This window comes from Ornithorhynchus anatinus, chromosome 7 (genome assembly GCF_004115215.2).
Source record: "Ornithorhynchus anatinus isolate Pmale09 chromosome 7, mOrnAna1.pri.v4, whole genome shotgun sequence".
In the NCBI taxonomy this organism is placed as follows: Eukaryota; Metazoa; Chordata; class Mammalia; order Monotremata; family Ornithorhynchidae; genus Ornithorhynchus; species Ornithorhynchus anatinus.
Window position 1 is genome coordinate 69,086,197 of NC_041734.1, and position 25,688 is coordinate 69,111,884.

The following is a 25,688-nucleotide window of genomic DNA, read 5'->3' on the forward strand; positions in this document are numbered from 1 at the left end:
CCGCCTCCCTGCTCCGTGGGGGTGAGGTAGTAGGTTGTATAGTTTGGTGGGAGGGATTCTGCCCATTTCAGGTGATAACTATACAGTCTATTGCCTTCCTCGAGGAGTGGAAGCTCATCTAGGGGGGATCCCCCGCCCTCCCCCCAGACCCCAGGCTCTGGTCAGGAGGGCGACCTCGGTCATCTGCACCGGGCTGGGTGGTGGGGGGCCAGAATCGTGTCTCTTCTCCTGTCCCCCTGTACCTCCTAAGTCATCTGTCTGTCTCCACGTCTTTGGGACTTGTGTTCTTGCTCTGTATTGCATTCATCTTGACAGGTCACCCCTGTTTGCACCCCCAAGGGGACCGACCCCTCCAACTACCAGCCACAGAGACTCCATAAACTCTTCTTAGCTGGGAGCCTGCCTTCTCTGTGCTCAGCCTAAACTGAGAGCCTCTTTGCTGATCAAGGACCGTTGGCCAGATGGATCCCTGGACCATTTCCTGTCCCTCCTCCAACCCTGCTGCCTGGTTCGCTCTTGGGGATTATTTGAGGAGGAGGATTACGATGATAATAATAATGATATTTGTTAAGCACTTATTTTATGCCAAACATCGTCCTAAGTGCTGAGGTAAATACAACACAATTTGGTTGGACGCAGTCCTTGTCGGATGTAGGGCTAAAGCATAAGGAGAACGGGCATTTCATTCCCACTTTACAGATGAGGAAACTGGGCCCAGAGAAGTTAAACGACTTGCCGGAGGTCACACAGTCGGCAAATGGCAGAGATAAGATTAGAACCCAGGGCCCCTGACCCCCTTCCACTGCTTCTCAAATCAAGAGAAGTAAGGAATCACTCCTGAGCTTCAGGATTCACACCTTCTATCTGCACTCAGCTGCCCAGAAGGACGGGGGGCGGGGGGGGGGGTTACAATAAAAATGAAAGGTGAGATACTGTTAGTATCACCATTGCCGTTACTGTTTTTATTTTTATTGTCATAAGAAGAGAGGGAATCTTGACCAAGGTCATCTAGGTCATGCCCCTGCCTGCTACACTCGCCTGGTTGCCTTTGGGGATAGATTGGAGATGTCCCATGGAGCGCCTTTTCCCGTCTCTGCTCCAGGGGTGGGGAAGAGTCAGAATGAAAGCTCCTGTCCTGACTCACCCCTGCTGCTCTGTCCCTGTGGCTGGACCCTCTTCCACCGTTGATTCAGGGGGGTGGTTGGAACAGCGAGCATCCAGCCAGGGGGCTGGAAGTTGCCCCCAAACCCTCTTTATCTAGATTAATACCGCTTGGCACTTAGCATATGGGCCTTGGGAGTTCTGAAGACATGGGTGTGCTTCATTGCTTGTGTTTACTTATTTTTAAGTTATTTGAGCCTGTCCTGTGTTCCCCATCAGACTGTTGGGTCCTTAGTTTCAGAGACCTAAAACTGCTCCCCTTCCCTCAACTTCTCTGTGAGCCGGGATGAAGAGAAAGGGTGGGGGAGGTGAGTAGGGGTGGTGGGGGGGGGTGAAAGAGAGAGAGGTTGAGATATATTGACTGGCACTTTGACTGGCAGGTCAACCTGGCACAGAGGGTGGGAAGGCCATAAAGTAGTGAGCCTCGGGCCTGGAACATCAATATCATGAAGTCAAGTGGCCGGAGGTAGACTCCAAACTCCCTGTGGGCAGGAATCATGTCTACCAGTTCTATTATATTGTATTTTCCCAAGAATTTAGTACAGTGCTCTGCACACAGTAAGTGCTCAATAAATACGATTGATTGATTGATTAGGTGAGTGGCAAGATATCTAAGAGCAGGCAGGTGGGGAGTTAGTGTGGGGTAACTGCTAGCCGCAGGTCCTGCATGGGGAAGTCAGGGAGTCAAGGAAGAATCCTGATCTACAAGCAAAAGGGTCCAGCCATTTTCTTCTCCTCATTCAAGGGTATTTATCAAACACTTACTGTGTGCACAGCCTTGTGCCTCAAAGAAGAGGAAGCCTGAGACTGGGAAAGTTCCCTGGGCAGGGGCCCTGGAGGCTGCCCGGTGGTCAGAGGCAAGAACAGGGCGGGAAAGTTTTAATTTTCCCTGTCCACGCTTCCCCTGCAAATGTGGTGCTTTGTGCGAGGAGGCCATTTTGAACTGCCTCTCTCAAGGGCCGTGGGACCGATGCAACCCCACGTAGGGGCAGACGAGTCACTGTGAAGAAGGTAGCGGTAACAGACCGTCCACCGTGATGGAGCCGGCTGGCGGGCTTGTTTCCAGAAAAGGCAAGCACCATCTTTTGCGGCACCTGTAGCAAGTTTGTCAGCCAGTCGGTCGTATTTCTCGAGCACTTACTGTGTGCAGAGCGGGTGCCGGAGTTTGGCCTTTATTTCCCAAGTCGTGGTTTTAAGAGCGTCCCGTACAAGAATGGCTTTCTGGTTAGAACCCAGCAGCGTTCCCGCTTTGTAATGGGGAAACGGGTGGAGCACAGTCGAGGGAGGTCGATGGACCGTTCGGAGAGCCACCTATCTCTCTATCAGCGACAAGGCTGGGCCTTCAGAATGCCTCTATCACAGGATTAGAGATTAGCAACGAGATTGCAGGCCGGGACCCAGAATCTTCCACTGGGCTGGTGAGTCACTTTCCGCTACTCATTTGCGTCAGAGCCCGGAGAGACAGAGGTGGAGAGGATGGTTTTGGAGGCAACTGTAAAGATCCGCCTCCTGTCTCTTCCCACTCCAGTCTAAACTTCACTCTGCTGCCTGGGTCATTTTCCTACAAAAACATTCGTCCACGTCTCCTCCCTCCTCAAAATCCTCCAGGGGCTGTCCATCCACCTCAACCTCAAGCAGAAACTCCTTACCATTGGCTTTAAGGCAGTCAATCAGCTATGCCCCTCCTATCTTACCTCACTGATCTCCTACTCCCCAGCCCGTACACTACGCTCCTCTAACGCCGACCTACTCACCGTACCTCGATCTCCTCTTTCCCGCAGCTGACCCGTCAATCGCATCCTGCCTCTGGCCTGGAACTCCCTCTCCGTTCTTATTTGACAGGCCACCACTCCCCCCCACCTTCGAAGCCCTACCAAAATCACATCTCCCCCAAGAGACCTTCCCCTCCCCATCTAGACCCTCATTTTCTCTACTTACCCTCCTTTCTACTTCTCCTATGCCCTTGATATTCACGCCACCTTCACTGGGCAACATTTACGTCCATATCCTTACGCTCTACCATTTCTCCTATCGGCGACTTATTTTAATGTCTAACTCCCCATCCCGTGAGCTTTTTGTGGGCGGGGATCGTGCCTACCAATTCTGTTGTAGCGCACTCTCCCAAGTATTTAGTTCCATGCTCTGCACACAGTAAGCACTCAATAAATATTATTGATTGATTGATTGTTTGACCCCTGGCCCCAGCGGCATGCTGTGCCCAGCACTCAGACTCGGGAGGCTGTTGGTCACGGACAGGTTATGCTAAGGGCCGTTTGCCCGCTGGACGGTTTTGCCATTAAATGGGAGAAGCAGGTTTTCCACAAGTCTGCCCCCTCAGATGGACCCAGCAGGTGGGAGGCCGGTGAGGGGAGCAGGATACTGGAGCGAGCAGAGCAAAACCCAGCACCGAGAGTGAGAGCAAAGAAGCAGTGTGCCCTAGTGAAAAGAGCGCGGGCCTAGGAATCAGGGGGCCTGCGTTCCAATCCTCATTCTGTCATTTGACTGCTGTGTGACCTTGACACAACTTCTCTGTGCCTCAATTACCTAATCTGTCACATGGAGATTAAATCCTCCCCCCTCTGACTTTACTAATAATAAATAATAATAACTGTGGTGTTTGTTAAGCCCTTACCATGTTCCAGGCACTGAGGTGGATCTAAGCAAATCGGTTTGGACACAGTCCCTGTCCCATGTGGGGCTCATAGTCTCAATTCCCATTTTACAGATGAGGTAACTGAGGCACAGAGAAGTGAAGTGACTTGCCTAAGGTCACACAGGAGGCAAGTGTTGGAGCTGGGATTAGAACCCATGTCCTTCCTATTCCCAGGCCCCTACTCTATTTACTACACCATGCTGCTGTGAGCCCCATGTGGGACAGGGACTGCATCCAACCTGATTTATAATAATAATAATAGTAATAATTTGGTATTTAAACGCTTACTATGTGCTGAGCACTGTTCTAAGCGCTGGGGTAGATACAGGGTAATCGGGTTGTCCCACGTGAGGCTCACAGTCTTAATCCCCATTTTCCAGATGAGATAACTGAGGCACCGAGAAGTGAAATGATTTGCCCAAAGTCACACAGTTGACAGGTGGCGGAGCAGGAATTAGAACCCATGACCTCTGACTCTTAAGCCCGGGCTCTTTGCACTGAGCCATGCTGCTTCTCTGATTTATTTTGTGTCTACCTAACATTTAGTACAGTGCTGGGCACATAGTTAGCGCTTAACAAGTACCATGAAAAAAGAAAGAGCAAAGGCCAAACTGGTGCATAATAAGGGTGCTAACGACCAACTTGAATCTACCCCGGGGGCTTAGAACAGTGCTAGGCAAATAGTAAGCGCTTAACAAGTACCATAATTATTATTAATCGTTATTATTTGATCGGATTACCTCAGATGTTCCTGGGTGCCCTTGTCTGATCTTCCTCTACCCAGTTGAATGGGTTGATTTTTCTTTTTGTCTTTGTCTTACACTGTTGAGTGGTTTCCCACTTACGGTGTGATAATTAGCAGCCTCCACTGATTGATTCCTGCAGAAGGAAGTTGATTGGGATCTGGTTTAGCTTCCCACCTTTAGCCGAGCACTGTCTTTGTTATACTGGCACTCTTTACCCTTATACCTTCCCATCGTGCTCAGCCCGGTGGTCTCGGGTTTTCCTTCTGGGGAAGGGGGGGGGCGGTCTCCATGGCTTGAGGCATTGGGTCCTGATGGCCCCCCTGTAGTCTCCTCAAGGACTCGACACCCCAGTCTTTCACATCCCTTGTCTCCGTTCTTGGAGTGGAAGATCCAGGACTAGTCCCTCAGGCCGGAATTTGAGGGGAAGTGATGACCAGCTCCATGATGGATCCTGGATCATCCCAGAATTCCCAACTGGTCTGCAAGGCCTTCCCCAGGGGCTAGCAGGAGATTTCCTGGGCGTTCGGGTGTCTTAATGGGGTTTCTCCTCCCCCATCATGGAGAGACCATGGACACTACACACAACCAGTCACACACCCATCCAGTCAGCCAATCTATGCTAGTTATTGAGCGTTTACTGTGTGCAGAGCACTGTATTAAACATTTAGTACATTCTCCAGGGGGAACATCTATAGCACCCACAGTTGATAGGCCATACCGGGAAATTCTAGAGGTTCTGGAGTGAGCCCGATGCTTCCATCCACTTCTGTGCCAGGTCCTGATGTTTGTGGCAAAGTTCCTTTCCCAAAGGTCATGGCCCTCTTGAGGATTAGGGGACAGAGCCTAGGATATCGAGACAGAGGTCGAGAAGAGTGTCTGCAGCGGGCTCGGGAATTCGGTCATTCAGCGACTCTAAACTCAGTTTCAAACTCAATCCCATCCACCTGCAGCAGGTACCTCTTCTTTGGCACACGAGATCTTTGGTTCTAAAATCTCTCCTTGTCTTTTTTTTTTTTTGAAGCACCTGTTGTACGTCTCCAGCACTTAGTGCAAAGCCTTCAATTCAGGGGCCACACAAATGTTTATTCTATTTTTAAGTCTATCTCCCTCCTACCCAGGCTGTGAGACCCAAGTAGGACAGGGATTGTGTCCAAAGTGATAACCTTGTATCTACCGCAATGCTTATAAGAGTGGCTGGCACGCAGTGAGCGCTTAACAAATGCCATAATTAATGAATGATTAATTAGAATGGAAACTGCTGGGGGGCAGGGAATGTGTCACTTCTTTGTTTTGTATTTCCCAAGTGCTTAGTACCCAGCAATTCCTTGTGGTAGGTACTTTATTCTAGCTGTAACTCATTCTTGATTCTCCTCCCTCTGTCCCCTCACTCACACTGTTCCCCTTGGCTTCTCCCTCCCTCCCTCTCCATATTAGACATGCGCCCCACTTTCAAATCCCCCACAAATTCCCACCTCCTCCAACAAATTTCTTCGGATTTAGTTCCCAGCAACCTGAGCCGTACCATCCCTTCAGCTAACTCTAGGATTTATTTACTCACTATGTATATCTGCTTTATTTTGCAACCTCTCTAGTTGTAAATATTTTTGTGTTTGTCTCCTCCGGCTAGAGCGGAAGCTGCCTTTGGACAGGGAATGTGTCGCTTTGTTATTCTGTCTTTTCCAAGCATTCTGGACAGTGCATGACACTAAGTGGGCAATCGATAAATACTCCTACCAGCGGGAGCTTAATAATTCCTACTAAATGAATCATTCAGAGCAGGGGTCGAGAGAACCAAAGCAGAAATTCGGGCGTCATCTTGAGAGGTCCTCATGAGGGGCTGAGAGATTCTATTCAGAAGTGGAGCTTATCGAAACCGTCTTTTCTAAGGAGCGGGAGATGGTGAAAGAGACACTCAGAAAAAGAAAAACATTTAGGTCATCCTGAAGGGGCAGAAATCCAAACAAGCCCCTCTAGGCGCTCTTTCTAACAACGTGGAATGCGAAAGCCACTGGGCGCTTCCAGCATTACTGTTCAGGCGTGCAAAGTGATGTTGACGTCGTCTCAGACTCAGGTTGCTTGGGAAAGAAGTATGTTTTGACCTTAAATGCCCCGTGTAGGAGGCTGAGGAATAGACAGACTGAGAATGTGGAGGGCTTCATGCTTCCGAGGGGAACTGGGAGATCCCGCAGTGCCAAACAATGATGAAATTGTTGGAAGTCTCATTGCAAGGCAGCCAAGGCCTGGAGAAGACAGTTAACACTGGCATTTCCAGTGTCTGTGGGAAAACGTAGAGCCCCCGACACCCTCCCCAAGACGCAGGGAAGATAAGAGGCCCCGTGAGCAAACAACCCCACAGGACGTATGGGCATCTCCACTGGGTTCCCTGCCCACCTCTTTCTTTGTCCGGATAAACCCAGCCCAGACTGTAATCTTTCCCGAAAGTGGGAAATGGTTCCAAAGGTGTGTCTCAGACCAATCAGTCAGTCGATCTTACTTGGGCAGAGCACTGTACTAAGCACTTGGGAGAGTACAATATAGAAGCAGCGTGGCTCAGTGGAAAGAGCCCGGGCTTTGGAGTCAGAGGTCATGAGTTCGAATCCCGGCTCTGCCACTCATCAGCTGTGTGACTGTGGGCAAGTCACTTTGCTTCTCTGTGCCTCAGTTACCTCATCTGTAAAATGGGAATTAAGACTGTGAGCCCCAGGTGGGACATCCTGATTCTCCTGTGTCTACCCCAGCGCTTAGAACAGTGCTCGGCACATAGTAAGCGCTTAACAAATACCAACATTATTATTACAATATAACAGAATTGGTAGAGTGGTTCCCTGCCGGCAAGGAGCTCACGGTCTAGGAGAAGGGAAGGAGAGAAGCAGCGGGGCCTAGTGGAAAGAGCAAGGGCCCAGGAGTCAGAGGACCTAGGTTCTAATCCCGGCTCTGCCAAATGTTTGCTGTGTGACCTTGGGCGAGTCACTTAATTTCTCTGTGCCTCAGTTCTCCTGTTCTCTCTCCTGTTCTCTCTCCTACTCAAAATGTGAGCTCTGTGTGGGGCGGGGACCATGTCCAACCTAATTAGCTTGTATCTACCCCAGAGGTTAGAACAGTGTTTGACACATAGTAAGAGCTTAACAAATACCATTTTAAAAAATGAATGGGGAGGAGGGAGAAGGGAAGAAGGGATAATAATAATAATGTTGGTATTTGTTAAGCGCTTACTATGTGCCGAGCACTGTTCTAAGCGCTGGGGTAGTCACAGGGGAATCAGGTTGTCCCACGTGGGGCTCACAGTCTTAATCCCCATTTTACAGATGAGGTAACTGAGGCACAGAGAAGTTAAGTGACTTGCCCAAAGTCACACAGCTGACAAGTGGCCGAGCCGGGATTCGAACCCATGAACTCTGACTCCAGAGCCCATCCTCTTTCCACTGAGCCACGCTGCTTCTCTTAAGGGAAGGCAGGAAAAACAAGGGAGAGAAAGAAGGAAAGAGGGAGACCAGCTGACAAGGGTTGCCATGGTTGCTTTGCGAGGACAGGTGGGAGAAAAGTAGGGAAGAGGAAGGGAGGAGGCAGGAAGGGATGAAGCAGCGATGAAGCAGAGAAGCAGCATGGCCTAGTGGATAGAGCACAAGCCCGGGAGTCAGAATGACTTGTGTTCTAACCCCAGCTCTGCCACTTGACCGGTGTATGAGTTGGGGCAAGTCACTTAACTTCTCTTCGCCTCAGTTATCTCAACTGTAAAATGGGGATTAAGACCGTGAGCCCCAGGTGGGACGGGGACTGTGTCCGACCCGATTTGCTTGTATCCACCCCAGTGCTTAGTACAGTGCCTGGCACATAGTAAGCGCTTTACAAAATACTATTAGTATCATTATTATGGAAGGGAGCAGGGGCTTGCAAATCCTTGGGCCCGCCTGCTCCAGAAAGTCCCCGGTCTGCCCACAGAGTGGGAGAAGGCTGCATCTTTACAGGTCAGGCGGGGCTGAGGACTTGGGCCACCAGCCTCTAAAGGGGTCCGTAAGGGTCTTTGCTCCGGCCGGAGGTTTGCTCCAAACGCAACTTCCAGGGAAGTTCCAGGGACTCCCAAATGGAAAAGGTAAGAGGACTGGTATAGGACTGAAGCAGGTAGTGAAGAAACTGAGAAGCAAGGGGAGTATTGCCTGCTGGAAAACGGAGGGACTTGGGCCCACCTAGGCCTAGTCTCGCGGGAGGTGGGTCGATGGGGCTGATGAGGGAGAGGGCACAACTGTGTCAGAGCTCAACACCAATGTGTCAGACGCTCCTTCTCACAGTGGGGCCAGCCAGGAGCTGGTGAGCACCAGGAGCCCTTCCAGCCCTAGAGGTCCCAGGGTGGGATTCTTTAATCTGGAGAGGAACAGGCCCAAGGGTAAATGAGCGAGCCACTTAGGTCAGGATCTCTAGGTCTGCGACGCTCCTCAGTTGGTTTCTCGCCTTCCCTCTTCCTCTTCTCTTGCCTTTCCCTGCCTTCTCTTCCCCTTTTTCCTTCTCCCTCCTCCTCGTTTCTTCCTTCCCTTCCTCTGACTGGAAGCTCTTCGAAAGCAGGGAACTTGTCTACAGGTCCTGCCCCTTGGGGCAGGGCTGCCTGTTCTAGCCCCATCGAGGGCCACCGGGCAACAGGGAAAGTGTTGGTGTGGTGACACAAGGGAGAGTTCTGCCTGCTCTGCCCTGATCTGACAGAGAGTATCTGCCTGGGGATGGAGGAGGAGGGATGTGGCCCATTCAGGCCCGGATTCTCCGATTCTCTGGTGTTCTGCTCTCCCCCTCCCCGCGCCCGCCCATGAAGGAGCGGCAGGCGCGGGGATTGGTGGCAGCCAGGGGCTGCCCGTTGGCCGTCGCCATGGTGAGCCCGGTTTCCTTAGCAACGGGTGGCGCATCTCCCCAAGAGCTGCTCTTCGGACGGCAAGGTTTGGAGCCCTGAGGATTGGCTGCTTGGATCTGGGTTGGAGGGGGAGTGGAGAAGGGGGCGGGAAGGGGAGGCGGTTGAGCTGGGCTGTGGGGAGCGAAGAGGGGAGAGGCGGGAGAGAGAGAGAGAGAGAAAGGAGGAGGAGGAGGCCTGGAGCCAGCACTGGCCGCTAACAAAAGGGGTTGTGTTCTGGGGCTGCGACCGCCTTGGCAACCGGGCGGAGGCGGGGAGAGCAGTCCTACCACCCTGCTCCTACCATCCTCCTCGGGCCGCCAGAGGGAGGGCAGTGCCTGGGCTGGTCTGGGAGACTGCTTGGGAGGCCTCAGTCGGTCTCCCCCCATCCCGCCCAGGCTGGCCTCTGCTGCTGCTGCTGCTGCTGCTGCTGCTGGTCTGGGCGGTCAGAGTAGCCACTGACTCCTTCCCTGGAGTCCTGGGTCCTCGAGGGGGACAGAGGGGCTTGGCTGAGGCGGGGACAGCGGGACTCTCTCATTCCTCACCCTCTCTTTCGTCTCCCTCTCCTCCCCATGCCCAAGGACATTTGGGGAACTAAAGTCCGAGGTCCCTCCCATGACTCTCCTCTCTCGGGTTTCACCTGCGGGTCCGGCCCTGGTTTTCTCCCGAGAGAATACCCATTCCCGCCCTGGAAGTTCCTTTACCGAAGGGAAAACTGAGACCCACGGCGACACCCGCCAAAGTACCAGGTCTGGGAATCAGAGGACGTAGGTGCTAATTCCAGCTCCGACCCCTTGGCCGCTGGGTGACCTCGGGTGAGTCACGTCGCTCCTCCGTGCCTCCGTTTCCTCATCTGTAAAGATACTCATTCGAAACCTCTTCTTCCTCCTACTTAGACTGTGAGCCCTGTGCGATTATCTCGTATCTACCTCAGTGCTTATTAGGTGCTTGACACACAGTGAGCGCTTAACGATATTATTACCGTCATGATTAATGTTATTATATCCGTGGTGGAAAACTAGGTGCCCCTGACCCTCGTTCCCGCAACCCCTCATTCACCTGAGAGCAAAAGACACCCGGGGTTCTCTTTCTGGAGATGCCCCAGGCGTCCGGGGCCTGGAGGTGATAGTTTAAGGTGAGCCCTTGACCTGGCAGACCTCGTGGCTTTGAAAGACACGGCCCCTTTGACCCACGCTCTGGCCTTCTGAATCGAGATCCTTCCGAAGGGCCACGACGCGCCCCTTCCGGGAAGCGCCCAGCTGGGAAAGAGAGAATGTTGGCCACCTCCTATCCGGACGGGGAAGGAGGCAGGGTTCCAGGTAGAGCTGCCATCTGCTGTGAATTCTCCCACCACCCCCGGGCCTCAGTTATCCCTGAGGCAGGGCCTTTCAGTCCTTCTCTAGGGCGGAGGAGGCTGAAGGTCCCTCACGAGGCTCGAGGGAGCTTGAGGGTGCCAGGGGAACATGCTTTAGAAGACAGTTCTGAGGGCAGAAGGGTACGAAGAGTGGTCCTGGGCAGCCCGGGCAGGGAGGTTCCTTCCCTTCCAGTCCCATTCTGCAGCCCCGGTATTGCCATCTGCTGGGCAAAGCTGCCACCGTCTGGGTCTCGGGAGGAGGAGTCGGGGGCACCTTCCAGGTCCCGATTCTTGGTCCCAACTCGGCAGCCCGGGGAACCCGGGGCTGGTTGCCAGGAGGCGAAAGTGGCGAGGGGTTCCCGAGAGGTGGAGAAAGCTGGAGTCTGGAAAGAGGAGGGGTTCAGAGCAATTCTGGAGGGGTCGGCGGCACTGAAGGGGGACGGGGGCCCTGGGTGGAGGCCGATGGGCATAACTGAGGAAAGGAGGTCCGAGGAGGGAGTTGAGTCTGATGCAACCGCACCACAGACCCTTCCTCATAACCTGCCCCCGCCCCCCGCCGCCAGTCACCGAGGCTGAGACTCCGGCTCTTCCATCCAGACTTTATTCTAGTCGTATGTGGAGTGGACGCTCCTCTCCACCCAGCTGCCTTTCCCGTCTCCGGATCCCTCTCCCTAGCCTGCCCCAATCCCTGACCGTTCGGCTTCCTCTGGAAGGATTTCTCAGGACGATCCAGGACTCCCAGAAGCGAGCTAAAGCCCCACGCTCCCACCGAGGGGGATCGGTTTTGGGGGCGGGTCACCGGGCCCCCCAGAATCAAGCAGGCTCCTTCCCAGGGACCCGAAGGGGCTCAGGGTCAGAGACCCCACGAGTGGGCAGGGGAGGGCTTGGGACTCGAGCCAGGCAGGAGACCCGGCGTCGGAAAGCACGTTATATTGTTTGGGGGCCAGACCCTAGTTGCTCCGGACTGTGGCTCCTCTGGCTAGATTTCGACATCGCAATTTGACGCCTGCGTTAGGAAGTGGTTCGTGTGGCCGGTCGGGTTTCGGACTGAAGAGAGTCCGATGAGGAGGGGGCGGGGGTTGAGGGCGAAGGGAAAATCTCCCGCACAGCCTGCCCGACCCTCCCCTGCCCTGTGTCAGTCCCGTGGGTGCGTGAGCTCAGCAGAGTGGGGTGTGGGTACGTGGGAACTCCCACCTCAGACAGGTGTGGGGCTCTGGGAGCATCCTGCTTCCCTTCCCCGCCTCGGATTCAGAGGCCGGATGGGGCTGGAAGCTCTCTCTGCCCAGGGCATCAGTGATCTGGGTTTCTGTAGCCGGGGGTCTCCGAGGAGGTTTGGGGGCCAAGCCGGGCCCAGGGCCCGGCTCAGAGAACGCTTCCGGAGAGCCGTCTGGGCCGGGACCGGTCCTGAGGCCCTGAGTCGGAGGCCCGGAGGCCCGAGAGGGGCTGACGCCGGCCCAGCTGCCCGGTGGGCGACGAGGCCGTGGGGAGGGGGGTTGGCATCTGCACCCCGGGGGTCAGTAGAAGGACCCTGCCTCTCCTGCGCCTCCGCCCCAGGCCTTTCCCTTTAGAAGAGAAGGGCTACGACCAGGGTCGCCAGAAGCCCCCCAAGGGAGGCTGTCAGGCAGCTGGGGCCGGAGCTGCTTTGCCCGTCCACTTGGGTGTTCGGCTGGAGGTGGGCGGCCCCTAGAAGAGAAGGGAGAAACGATAGTGTCGGTTCCCGACGAGGGCAGGATCACATCTCTACCTGGAGGGTCCGACCCCAGGACCCGCAGCTGGGCCTAGTAGGCCGGGGAGGGGAGCGAAGCCCGGGCGTCCAAGCAGGATAGGGGGCTGCAGGTGGGCGGGAGCGGGGGCAGTTGAGAATGGGATCGGGCCTGCCTGCTGGCGGGATTGAGGGCTGCTGGGAGTGCCCTCGGGTTCCAGGAGGGGCCAGTCAGAGGGCGCCGGATAGGGCTCCGTGCTGGGGGGCTGAGGAGAAAGTGAGAGGTGAGGGCGGGGTGGGTCGACTTACCCGAGGACCGGAGGGCCAGGGCTCGCCCTCCTGTGGCGTTAGACCCGGTGGCCCTGTGGGGGAGGGGAGGGTCCCGGGAAAGGGGGTTCGCGGGCCTTGGTGACGCTGAGGCCGCGGCTGATGGGTGAGGGCTCCCTTCCTGCCCGGGGTCGGCCTGGGACGATGAGGCCGAGGAGCTCAGGGAGGGCAGGAGCACTTGGACTCCCTCCTCGGCTTCCCCTCGGTCTCCCTCCCAGGTTCCCTCCGGAATGCTCTCCCAGGCCCTTCCCTGGGGCTCCGGTGGGACGGTCTCCTTCTCCAGGGCAGCCTCGGGGACCAGCGTGGTGGACTCTCTTTCCTGGAACAGGGGTGACTCCGGGCTCACGGAAGGGGAGCCGCGGCCCCCGGCCTCCGTTTCGGACCGCGGCTCCGGGCCGGGGTCGGAGCTCGGCCGGAGGGAGGGGGCCTGTCCTGGGGCTCCGGAGGCCGGGACCCCCTTGGTTGGGGAAAGTACCGTGGTCGTTGCAGGGCCTACGGCTGGTTCTGAGGGGAAACAAAGGGCGGAGGAGGGTGGTTAGGCCCCCCCCGTCTATGGAGGGGCTGGGACCCCCAGGGGCTGCTCGAGGGGCCAGGCAAGGGGCTCTTCATCGCTAGGGTTCACCCCGTCTTCCCGGCCCCGGGGGACCCAGATGTGAGACACGTCGGCCTTCCGCCCCAACTACTGGCCGGGCTCGGGGAGGGCGACGGCCTCTGGGGGATCGGTCTCCGACCCACAAAGGAACCGGGAATCCGGCCTGCCCGGGGTCCATCCGTCCCTGACCACCTGGATCGCTGTCTTTGGGGCCATCCCTCCCCAGTGACTGACCGCAGAGGCCGTTCTGACACCGGTAACCGTCTGGGCACAGGGAGCACCGCGGACCCTCCTTGTACGGCTTCCGGCCCTTCACGTTGCCCCTGGGACGGAGAGGAGAAAATGGGTGTGGGAGGGTTGGCGGGGGTGGGCATGGCACTTGCTCTCCTTGGTAGAAACCCAGAGCGGGGCCCCCCAGGAAGGGAGGCAAGGACCCCCAGGGGAGGTGGGGGGCCGCGGAGAGAGGCAGGGACCCCCGCCCCCCCCCCCCGGCGTTCCCTTGCCTCCCTGCCCCAGCGCACACTCACGGGGGTTGGTAGTTGCAGACCAGGAGGTGGATGTCTGTCTCCTCGACGCCCTCCAGCTTTTCGCAGAAATGGGAGCCGCAGCCGATCCGGTCCGTGGCCGCCCACACCACCTACCGGGCCAGACCGCCAGACTGTCAGTGCCCGCTTGTTGAATGAATGAATGAATGAATGAATGAATGGCGGGAGGCAGCGGTGGGGAGACGGCCCGGGGATGGCCAGGTCCGGGGAGGAGGGGAGGAGGGGGTGGCGGGGTGACAGACCAGACCCCAGAAGAAGGTATCCCAGGGCGGGGATGGAGCCAGCTCCTCCGGTACCATCAGGAGGGGCTAGCAGGAGGCGGTAAAGGGCTGGGGGGGGGGGCTGGGGGGTCCGTAGGAGACAGTAAAGGGCCAGTGAAGGGCTAGCAGGAGGCAGCAGAGGGCTGGGGGCGGCGGCAGTGGGGGCCAGCGAAGGGCAGCAGGAGCCGGTGGGGTCCGTCGAGAGGCCGGGGGGAATGAGCAAGAAGCCAGCAAAGGGCCGGGGGGCCGATGGGAGCCGGTGGGGCGGGGGGAGGGCGGTGGGGAACGACAGCCAGTCGGGGCCGACGGAGGCCGGCGAGAGTAAGCGAGGGCCAGTGGGGGCCGTTGGGAGTCAGTGGGGGCCAGTGGGGGCCGACTGGGGCCGATGGGAGTTGATGAGGGCTAATGAGGGCCGACAGGAGTCAGTGGGGGGCGGCGAGAGCTAGCAGGAGACAGGGAGGGACCATCGGGTCCATGGGGGCCACTGGGGGAGCCGGCAGGATGAGTGCCCCCCAACCGCCGTTCTGTTCTGTTCCCTCCCTCCCAGAGGCCGCCAGCTCCGGTCCTATATACCCTAGAGAGGCCAGGCCTGGCTGACGGGGGGAGGAGCCCGGGGGGAGGCAGCAGGGGTGTCTCTGGGCCCTGGCCATCTCCTGGCCACGGGACCCCGGAGGACACCGGATCGGCGCCCTTCGGCTCGGGAGTCCCCCCAGGCCTCCGGAAGCCGTGGGGTCGCCGCTGGGGGCCGGGGGCGGGGCGGGGGGACCGACCTGGGTGTAGTGACCGCACATCTGACCCTCCTCGCAGGCCGCAGAGGTGAGGTTGTAGTGCTCGTTCTCGTTGTACCACTCCTCCATGGCCATCTGAATGTCCAGCCCCTCTTCCGTGATGGCGAACAGGTTCTCTCCACGCCGGCCCCGCTCCTTGTTGTGGCCCCAGATGCACTGGGTGGCGTAGGCCTTGGCGAAGGCGGCCAGCTCCTCGTCCCATCTCTGAGGGAGCAGATGATAATGACGGTGATAACGGCGGTACTTGTTAAGCGCTTACTATGTGCGGAGCACTGTTCTAAGCGCTGGGGGAGACACGGGGTGATCGGGTTGTCCCACGTGAGGCTCACGGTCTTCATCCCCATTTTCCAGATGAGGTAACTGAGGCCCAGAGAAGTGAAGTGACTTGCCCACAGTCACACAGCTGCCAAGTGGCAGAGCAGGGATTCGAACCCATGACCTCTGACTCCCAGGCCTGGGCTCTTTCCACTGAGCCACGCTGTTTCTCTCTGATAGCTGTGAGCCAGCACCCTCGCAGCTATCAGAAGCCCTTCCAACCAACTCCATTGAACTGTACTTTCCAAAAGCTTAGTACTGTGCTCTGCATACAGTAAGAGCTCAGTAAATATCATAGATTGTTTGATTAATGGATAGAGCAAGGGCCTGGGAGTCAGAAGGACCTGGGCTCCAATTCCAACTCCGCCACTTGTCTGCTGCGTGACGTTGGGCAAGACACTTCACTTCTCGGGGCCTCAGTTACCTACCTCATCTGGAAAATGGGGATTAAGATAGCGAGTCCCAAGTGGATTCCTGGACGGTGTCCAGTACAGTGCCTGGAACACAGGATGCGCTTCACAGATTCCATTAAAACATACAAAAGCTCCTGGGCCCAGTTCAGCCTCTACTCTGGAGCAGAAGAGTGACTCATCAGTCAATCAGCAATCAATCCCCTCCCAATATTCAAAGCCCTGATAAAATCATAGCTTCGCTCTCATCCCCCTCACCCTGTTTTCCCTCCCTGCTGTCTCATCCATACACTTAGTCCCGCCCCTTAAGTACTTTGGTAGTCCTCCCGTATCGCCCCAGCACTTAGATTCGTATCTTTCTACTCGTTTCCTTCCCTTCCTCGTAATGTACTTGAAGCCTATCTCCCCGGTTCTTAGGTCTCACGGGACTGGGAGTCAGAAGCATCTGGGTCCTGATTCCAGTTCCGCCGCTTGTCTGCTGCGAGATCTTGGGGGGTGTCACTTTTTGCTTTTCTGTGCCTCAGTTCCCTCATCTGTCAAATGGGGGATGCCCCATGCGGGATATGGACCGTGTCCAACCTGATCGGCTTCTATCCCAGTACTTAGAACGGTGCCTGGCACATAGTAAGCCCTTAACAAATACCAGAAACAGCTAATATATAGACAGCTAGACTGAAATCTCCTTGAGGTCAGGGATTGTGCCCACCCACTGTATTATACTCTCCCAAGTGCTTAGTTCAGTGCTCTGCACACTGTGAGCCCTCAATAACTACCTTTGATGGATTGACTGAGCACCTACTGGGTGCAGAACACTGTACTAAACGCTTGGGAAAGGACAATAAAGAGACCTGATCCCTGCTCTCAAGGAGTTTATAATCTTGTCAAATAAATTACAGGTAGGAGGAAAGACAGGGGAATATGAACATGTTAGTACTTCAGTAATACAGTATGTAAGGTAGGCTGGAAGGCTGGAAGGCTGAGAATACTTAAGTATGGTCAGTACAGTGTTTTGCACACGATAAGCACACAACAAATACCACCGAGGATGACGGAAATATGGTCCTGGAAATATGGTGGAAGAACCGACAGGATTTAGCAGCAGACTAAATATGGGAACTAGGAGAGGACTGGAAGAAGGGATGGGGTGGAAGCTGGCGGGTGTGGATTTTCTAGGATGGGGTGTCATGGGCCTGTTTGAAGGAGGAGGGAAAGGAGCCATCACAGAGCGAGCAATTGAAGAAGGCAGTTAGGGAGGAAACGAAAGTGGGTATAAGGGTATTAAGAAAGTGAGAAGGTATGAGGTCAGAGGCTCAGGTGAAGGGGGTAGATTTTGCAAGGGATATTTGAGAAGCAGCATGGACTAGGGGATAGAGCAAGGAGCTGGGCGTCAGAAGGATCTGGGTTTTAATCCTGGCTCCTCCACCTGTCTGCTGTGTGACCTTGGGCAAGTCACTTAACTCCTCCGTACCTCAGTTACCTCAACTGTAAAATGGGGATTAAGATGGTGAGTGCTACGTGGGACATGGACCATGTCCAACCTGATTAGCTTTATCTACCCCAGTGCTTACTACAGTGCCTCGCGCGTCGTAAATCCTTAACAAATACCGTAAAAAAAAAAAAGGTGGGAAATCTCCTCTTGTGAGATGGTGGGGAAGGATGAGAGCATAGATGGGATTGGGAGGGAGTTGGGGAGGTGAAGGGGAGACTCTCCCCATCCCCCTAACCCCCATCCTCCTCTGGCCCTTCCTGCCTCCTCAGGGTTGGGGACAGAGGAAAAGTGCTGGTGTTGAGTTACTCAGCCACGGGCCTCTCTGATCCCTTCCCACCAGGGCGGGCTCTGGGCAGGAAGCAAGAGAGGCAACTGGCTCGGGGGGATGACCGGTAGGTGAAAAATTAGCTACTCTGGAAGCTCCCTGCTCAGAAGCAACGTCTGCATTACCAGGCCTGGGAGGTGAATGCAATGGGTTGGGAGTAGGGTATGGGGAGAGAGGCCTGGTGGAGAGGTGCAAGGTGCGAGGTGGGGTGTGGGGTGCGGGATGCGGGTCGTGGGGTACAGGATGCGGGGCACAGGATGTGGGGTGTGGCCCGGGGCCCCTAGAGAAACACTCTAGGCTCAAGCAGAATCAAACGGACTTTCGTACGGCATCGTTTCTCCCCGCCATTGCCTGGTGAATGTCCAGCAGAAGCAGCGTGACCTAGTGGACAGAGCAGGGGTCCGGAAGGCGGAAAGACCTGCGTTCGAATCCCGGCTCTGCCATTTGTCTGCTGTGTACCTTGGTGAGTCACTTCACTTCTCTGGACCTCAGTTACGTCGTCTATAAAATGAGGATTAAGGCCGGGAGCCCCATGTGGGACAGGGACTGTGTCCAACCTGATTAGCTTGTATAGATCCCAGTGCTTAGAACAGTGCCCGGAAAATAGTAAGTGCTTAACAAATACCATAAAAAAAATTGCGTATCCAGGTGTCCAAGATCGGCACCCTCGGGGAGGGTGGAAGCGGATTTCATTTTTTTCCCTCACCTCGGGGTAGCCAAAGGTCTGGATTCAAACCTGAACGCCACCCTCGTGCCAATGAGGCCGGGGACAGGTTGGGGCTGAGGTCAGCCCAAGGCAGCTGGGTGGTCTGCCTCATGGTGGGTTTAGGCCCCTCCTCCAGGGTCCCTCAGTGCTTGCTGTTTCATGGCTGAGGGCCGGCTCAGTCACTTCCCCTCTCTGGGCCTCGGATCTCCCGGGGATCTCAACATCCAACACCCTCAATGTGCACAGCCCCCTCACCCCTCCTCAGGCCCGGGGCCCATTTCCTGAGCCGGGCAGGCAGGACTGGGGCTAATCCAGCCCACGCAGGCCTCTGCTGGAACTACTCTACCCTCCCGGACCCCTATCGTTAAGGGGGACCCGCTCCCCTACACCTGAATCCAGGGGGTCCCCCAGAACTGAAAATCCACTGGATCTCCAGAGATGGGGCTGAAACTGGCCCCGGGTTCTGGGGCTAGCCCCGCTAGCCATTTGGCCACCAGATCTGGCCAGGCTTCTGCTCTTACCGTGGGGCCTCGTGCTGGGTCTAGGAGGGAGGGTCCCAAGAATCCAGGCAGGGCTGGCTCAGAGAAGGAAGGATGGAGTCTAAACGGGACCAGTTTCCTCCAAAGCCCCAGGGCTGAAGACCTCACCTGGCTCCTTTTCCGGGCCCAGCTGGTCTGCCGGTCTGCCTCCTTACCTGCTGCAGGCTTCTTCCCGTCTCCTGTCTCTGCAGGTGCTCACAGGCACCCACAAGTCAGAGCTGCGGTTGCTGCTCGGAGCTCGACCAGGCCGGGAGGTAGAGGCCCGGGCGGGGAATCGGTCTTCCTGGTTCCCGTTCTCCCTCTCACCCCAGACAGACAGCGAGACTTTGATCAGTGAGAGAGACCCGTTCCGGGTTCTAGTGTGCTCAGTCCCCATTTTGTAAATGGGAGGTCCTGAGGCCCGGAGAGGTGAGGGGACGTGGCCAAGGTCTCACAGCTCCTCGTTTCCTCATTCTCAGAGGGGTGGGAGACAGGAGGGGCAGGGGGTGGACTACCCCAACTGTTGGGAGGGTGGCACGTGGGCCAGATCAACTGCCCCTCCTGCCCCCACCGAACCTCGGCAGGGAGAGGAGCTGGTGCCAAAGTTGGGGCGGGGGGGCGTGGTCCCAGAAACCCGAATGAAGCCTTACTCAGAAAGCTGCTACGAAATGACCGCGGCCAGAGGAGGGATGCTGAGCTCTCGGGGAGGTAGGGAAATGGGGCAAGGAGAGAGAACCTGGAGTTGCTGGGAAAAGTCAAGTTCAAAGGGATGGCTCAGGGGCTGTGTCCAAATGGGAGACCCTGTCCTGCCGAACAGAAGGAAAAAGCATTACAGTGTTCACATTTAGAAAACGTCAGATGGACCCTGGACCCATCTCTGCCCCAAGGTCTCCTCTCCAGCTCAGCTGGCAGGCTGGACATGGGATGGGACTGGATTTTGGAGTGAGCCTGCTGGGTGGGCTGCTATGAGAGCACCAGTCCCAGGGGGAAGGTCAGAAATTTCCAAGCCACGACACCCCCGACCCTTGGGAGGCAACCAAGTGGAGAGTCTCTCGGGGCTCACTCTTCCTGTGCCGGCGTCAAGAGCCGGAGGCCCAGAGAGGGCAGGGGCCTGCGGCCCCGGGTCCTCTACCCACAGAGCAACCGGTCCCGTGGCCTCAGGACATCGCTCTGGCCAAGGCCCGGGAAGTCGAGGGGGAGAGGCTGGAAGCTGCAGAGCAGGGCAGAGCTGCAGCAGCAACCAGAGGGTTGGGGTGAGGGGGTACCTGCTGAGCCACGCCTTCTTCCGTCCCCCCTGTTGGGGCTACCAAAACACGACTCAAAACATCTCCCTTAAATGCACATCCCCATGGAAACCAAGCGGAAAGGGGTAGAGAGGAGCTACAGTGTAGTGAATGTCTAGAAGCAGCGTGGCTCAGTGGAATGAGCCCGGGCTTGGGAGTCAGAGGTCATGGGTTCAAATCCCTGCTCTGCCACTGGGCAGCTGGGTGACTGTGGGCAAGCCACTTAACTTCTCTGTGCCTCAGTTACCTCATCTGCAAAATGGGGATGAAGACTGTGAGCCTCACGTGGGACAACCTGATTACCCTGTATCTACCCCAGTGCTTAGAACAGTGCTCTGCACATTGTAAGCGCTTAACAAATACCGACATTATTGTTATTATTACACTGCACAGAAGGGAGTAACGGCAATCATTTCCTCCTCACTCGGACCCATGAAAGTGGCCAAACGGCTCGTTCGCTTTGAAGTCAGAATGATCCGACTTGACCGTCTAAGAAGGATCCAGTGAACTGGATAATCCATCTTCATTTCCCCTGGTGCTGTCTAGACGTAACCCAATAATAATAATTACAATACTCGTGGGTATCTGTTAAGCGCTTATTATGTGCTGAGCACTACACTGAGCACTAAGGTAGGTAAGAGATAATCAGGTTGGACACAGTCCCTGGCCCGTAGCGGGCTCACGGTCCGAGGGGAAGGGACATCGGGTATCGAATCCCTATTTTACGGATGTGGGAACCGAGGCACGGAGAAGTGAAGTGACTAGGTCAAGGTCACACAGCGGGCACCGATAATGATGATAATACTAATTGTGCTATTTAAGTGCTTTCTGTGTTCCACACACTGTGTTAAGTGCTAGGGTAGATACGACATAAGCAGGTCGGGCTCTGTTGCTGTTCACATGGAGTTCACGGTCTAAAGGGGAGTGAGAATAGGTATTCAATCTCCACAGTACAGTGCTCTGCACATAGTAAGCACTCAATAAATACTATCGACTGAATGAATTTTACGGATGAGGGAACTGAGGCCCGGAAAAGTGAAACGACTTGCCCCAGGTCAGCCAAGAGGCAAACAGCAGAGCCGGGATGAGAATCCAGGTCTCCTGACTCCCAGGCCCACACTCTCTCTGCTGGGCCATACTGCTTCTCAGTGGGGGTCTGGATTACCAATCTGTAGCGGTCAGGGAATATGTCTGCTGTATTGTTAAATCGCACTCTCCCAAGCCCTTAGTACAGGGCTCTGCACACAGTAAGCGCGCAATAAATACGATTGACTGACGATTGACCCACTGACTGACACTTGAGATGGCAGCCTCATTGCAATCAGCCCAGGGAGAGTTTCACAGCTCGGACCCGGCGGGTAGCACCAGTCGAGGGCACAGATCCGCCGAACGGGATCGTCCTTATCCACAGAACGCGGGGTGGACATGGCCCCCGGGAAGCCCCCCGGCCCCGCCGCCGGACGTCCCCCCTCCGCCCGCTCCCCCAACTCACCATGGTCAGCATGTCTGCGGCCGGAGGGGAGACCTGGGAGCGGAACAGATTGTGCATCTCCACCATGGTGACCCTCTCCTCCTCTTTGAGGGCGCAGCTCAGCGGAGCGGCCGCCAGGAACAGGAGAACAGCTGGGAGGACGCGGGAGCTCTGCATCGCCGCTGCCTCTGTCTGCTCCTCTCTGGCTCTAGCCCTCCCTGCCTCTGGCAGCTGGATTTAAAGCCCTGCCCCAAACCAGAACCACCCGGGGCTGAGAGCGGGGAGGGAGCCCATCCCGGCCCGCCTCGAACTCACAATCACCGGGGGCGCCCGAGAAGGGACAGCGGGCAGGGGGAGGGTGGGGGACGGGGTCACAGAGGATGGGACGCTCCCGCTGGACCACTCCCGCCATCTGACCTTTCCCTCCCTGGCACTCCGACCTCCGGGGCTGAGGGGACAATGAGGTGCGAGGGGAACCGAAGCCCAAATCGTTCCTATTGTTGCCCTCCCCCATTCCCAAAAGAACAATTCCAGGATTCCAGATGTTCCTGTCCCGGAGGTGCCCGCCAGAGCCCGCTGGGAAAACCTCCCACCCGACCGGACGTCAGTCTGGCTCCGGTTCAGAGGCCCTTGTCCGACTCGCTCTGGCCTCGTTGGGGTTCGTTCGGGACCTGTCAAGCGACCACAGGGGAAGAGGGGGAGGGAAGTGTCGAACCTTGGGGCTGGAAACCCGTTCTCCTGCTTCACTTTGGACTCCCTGCCAGAAGCAGAAGGAAACGATAATCGGGTTTGTGAGTGTTTGTAGGCGTGTGCGTGTTCGTACAAAGGTGTGTGCGAATATGCGTGCAAGAGTGTGCACCTATGTTCACGCACGTACATATCTTTCAATTACAGAGTATAAACTATTTATATAAATGTCCAACTCCCCCTCTATCCCGTAAGCTCGTTGTGGGCAGGCAACGTGTCTGCCAACTCCGTCGTGTGGTGCTCTCCCAAGCGCTTAGTACAGTGCTCTGCACATTGCAAGCGCTCAGTCAATACCTTTGATGATGAGCGTGTGTGTGAGTGTGTATACATTTACGAATGTATGTACTGTGTGCACGCATTACCAGGGAACACGGTCAAAGACCAGAGATAGAGCAACGCGGAGGCCACCGTCTCTAAGTTCACAGCATAACGTCTGCGATGGGATTGAAACTTGGGCAAGGGGTGCCCTTCGGGTGGGCTGGATTCTGGATGGATCGGGGTTGCCGATTTGTCCATTCCAAGCGCTCAGTACGGCGCTCTGCACATAGTAAGCGCTCAATAAATACTATTGAATGAATGAATGAATGAATGAATGAATGAATGGGAGAAGAGAGCCCTAGACCATCTTCCTGGGGGACCATCAAGCTGCTGCCTCGGATTTGCACCCCACGCTCCTGCCCGGCCGTGTCCAAGGCCATCGTTGGGATGGCCACGCTGGGTCTGAGGAGTGTCGGGAAATGGCCCAGCTCCTCGCTGTCCCCCTCCCCAGAGCTTTTGGGGCCCCGAGGGGTGGGGAGTGGGTCCTAAGAGAGTTGATACTCTCCTCCGCTCTGCTCTGCCAGGCTCTATTCTGGTGGGCTCTACCAGTCTCTGCTTTTTTTTTTTTAATGGTATTTGTCAAGTGTTTACCATATGCCAGGCACTGTACTAAGCACTGGGATAGATAGAGGCTAATCAGATGGGACACTGTCCCTGGAGCTCCCAGTCTAATCCCTTTTGTATAGATGAAGTGACAGGCCCAGACAATAATAATAATAATGTTGGTATTTGTTAAGCGTTTACTAAGTGCAGAGCACTGTTCTAAGCGAGGGGGTAGATACAGGGTCATCAGGTTGTCCCACGTGAGGCTCACAGTTAATCCCCACTTTACAGATGAGGTAACTGAGGCCCAGAGAAGTGAAGCGACTCGCCCACAGTCACACAGCCGACAAGAGGCCGAGCTGGGATTCGACCCCATGACCTCTGACTCCCAAGCCCGGGCTTTTTCCACTGAGCCACGCTGCTTCCCTAAGTGAAGTAACTTGCCCAAAGTCTCACAGCAGCCAAGTGGTGGAGCTGGGATTAGAACCCAGGGCCTCTGACTCCCAGGCCTGGGCTCTATCCACTGGGCAACGCAACTTCTCCGTTCTGCTGGGCTCTAGCTGCCCTAGCCGGGTTATGATGTGCCCCGCTGGGTGCTCTGCCCGGCTGTTCTGCCCCGCTGGCCATTGCCGCCCCGGCCTGTTGGGCGCCGCTCAGCCCTGCTGGGCTTTGCTCTGCTTGCCGGGCTTTGCTCTGCCCTGCTGGACTTTGCTAATAATAATAATAATAATAATGTTGGTATTTGTTAAGCGCTTACTATGTGCCGAGCACTGTTCTAAGCGCTGGGGTAGACATAGGGGAATCAGGTTGTCCCACGTGGGGCTCACAGTCTTAATCCCCATTTTACAGACGAGGGAACTGAGGCACAGAGAAGTTAAGTGACTCGCCCACAGTCACACAGCCGACAAGTGGCAGAGCTGGGATTCGAACTCATGAGCCCTGACTCCAAAGCCCATGTTCTCTCCACTGAGCCACGCTGCTTCTGCAGGGCTTTGCTCTGCCCTGCCCTGCCGGGCGCCGCTGCTATACCCTGCTGGGCTCCGCTCTGCCTCGCTGGACGTTGCCGCTCTGCCCTGCCGGGCTCTGTTCTGCCCTGCCCTGCCGGGCAGCACGGCTCTGTCTCTCTCCAGGTCTCAGCCTTCCCAGAGTCTCAGGCTGAAATGAAGACCCAAGCAGCAGCCCACAACCCCCAATGCACAAACAAATACGATCCACGCACGGCGTCAGCTTCTTTTATACGCCCTCCCCGCCCGTCTCTCTGGATCGTACCCCTCCCCGCATTCTCCGGCAGAAAGAACAAATACCTAAATGGAAGGAAAGAGAGTAACCAACATCTGGTCTCCAGCTGCTCCCGTTCCCTGGCCTCGGCGGGCGAAGCAGACCCTCTCCAGCTCCCAGGGGCTGCCCGCGCCCACACCCACACCCGCAGCCCGGGCGCCGTTCACACTGCTTCCCATCCCACCTGCCCAGGCCTGGGAGCACTTGTTGTACTCTCCCAATCGCTTAGTACAGTGCTCTGCACACAGTAAGAGCTTAATGAATACAATTGAATGAATGAATGGTCCTCAGGCAAAGGGAACGTGGCTGGTGGAAAGGCCCGGTGGCCCTCCCTCAGCCCACGCACCCCCTTCGCCCCCACAATGGAAAGAGCCCCGACCTGAGGGTCGGAGGACCCGGGTTCTAATTCCAGCTCTGCCACATCATAATAATAATGTTGGTATTTGTTAAGCGCTTACTATATGCAGAGCGCTGTTCTCAGCGCTGGGGTAGATGCAGGGTAATCAGGTTGTCCCACGTGAGGCTCACAGTTAATCCCCATTTTACAGATGAGGGAACTGAGGCACGGAGAAGTGAAGTGACTTGCCCACAGTCACACAGCTGACAAGTGGCAGAGCCGGGAGTTGAACTCATGACCTCTGACTCCGAAGCCCGGGCACATGCCGGCCGTGTGATCTTGGGCAAGTCGCTTAGCTTTTCCGGGCCTCAGTTTCCTCCTCTGTAAAATGGAGATTCGGTACTTGCTCTCCCCCTTACTTGGGCTGTGAGCATGTTGAGGGAGAGACTGGGTCCAACCTGATTATCTTGCATCGATCACTCAGTTGTACTTACTGAGCACTTACGGTGTGCAGCGCGCTGTACCTAAGCGCTTGAGAGAGTACAGCATAACCATAGAACAAAGTTGCAGCATGGCCTAGTGGATAGAGCCCGGGCCTGGGAGTCAGAAGGTCACGGGTTCTAATCCCGGCTTCACCACTTGTCTGTTGTGAGATCACGGGCAAGTCACTTCCCTTCTCTTTGCCTCGGTTCCCTCATCTGTAAAATGGGGATTAAGACTGTGAGCCCTGTGTGGGGCAGGGACTGTGTCCAACCCGATTACCTTCTACCTACTCCAGTGCTTAGAACAGTGCCTGGTACCTAGTAAGCACTTAACAGATACCATAATAATTATTATTATTATTAGATACAGCGTTCCATACATGGCGCTTCACAAATACCACATTGTCAGGAGGAGACAGACCCTAGCTTTAAACTCCGGGGTCTCAGGCCTCCAGAAAGTAGGTTTAT

The 25,688-nt window shown here is 56.0% G+C and overlaps 1 protein-coding gene across 2 annotated transcripts; it reads right to left on the reverse strand.

The window, feature by feature from the left end:
- Nucleotides 1-11,369: 11,369 nt before the first annotated feature.
- On the reverse strand, nt 11,370-21,784 carry PI16 (peptidase inhibitor 16). Of its 2 annotated transcripts, XM_029069152.2 has the most exons (6): nt 21,537-21,784; nt 14,981-15,202; nt 13,933-14,042; nt 13,640-13,728; nt 12,796-13,317; nt 11,370-12,467 (listed from the first exon to the last, which is right to left on the reverse strand). In XM_029069152.2, exons 1-6 carry the CDS (start codon nt 21,690-21,692, stop codon nt 12,349-12,351), a joined length of 1,218 nt encoding a protein of 405 aa, XP_028924985.1. In that variant the 5' UTR covers nt 21,693-21,784; the 3' UTR covers nt 11,370-12,348. The 2 variants fall into 2 exon arrangements, with proteins under 2 accessions (XP_028924985.1, XP_028924986.1); XM_029069153.2 differs by lacking the exon at nt 12,796-13,317 and having other exon boundaries at nt 21,537-21,771.
- Between the last annotated feature and the right edge of the window lie 3,904 nt (nt 21,785-25,688).

Excerpts from the sequence above, each read along its gene's own strand:
- PI16 (XM_029069152.2), bottom strand. The coding sequence starts at position 21,692 with ATGCAGAGCTCCCGCGTCCTCCCAGCTGTTCTCCTGTTCCTGGCGGCC. Across the intron at positions 15,203-21,536 it reads CCGCAGACATGCTGACCATG|AGATGGGACGAGGAGCTGGC; the intron begins GTGAGTTGGGGG and ends CTGCTCCCTCAG. Across the intron at positions 13,729-13,932 it reads GTCTGCAACTACCAACCCCC|GGGCAACGTGAAGGGCCGGA; the intron begins GTGAGTGTGCGC and ends TCTCCGTCCCAG.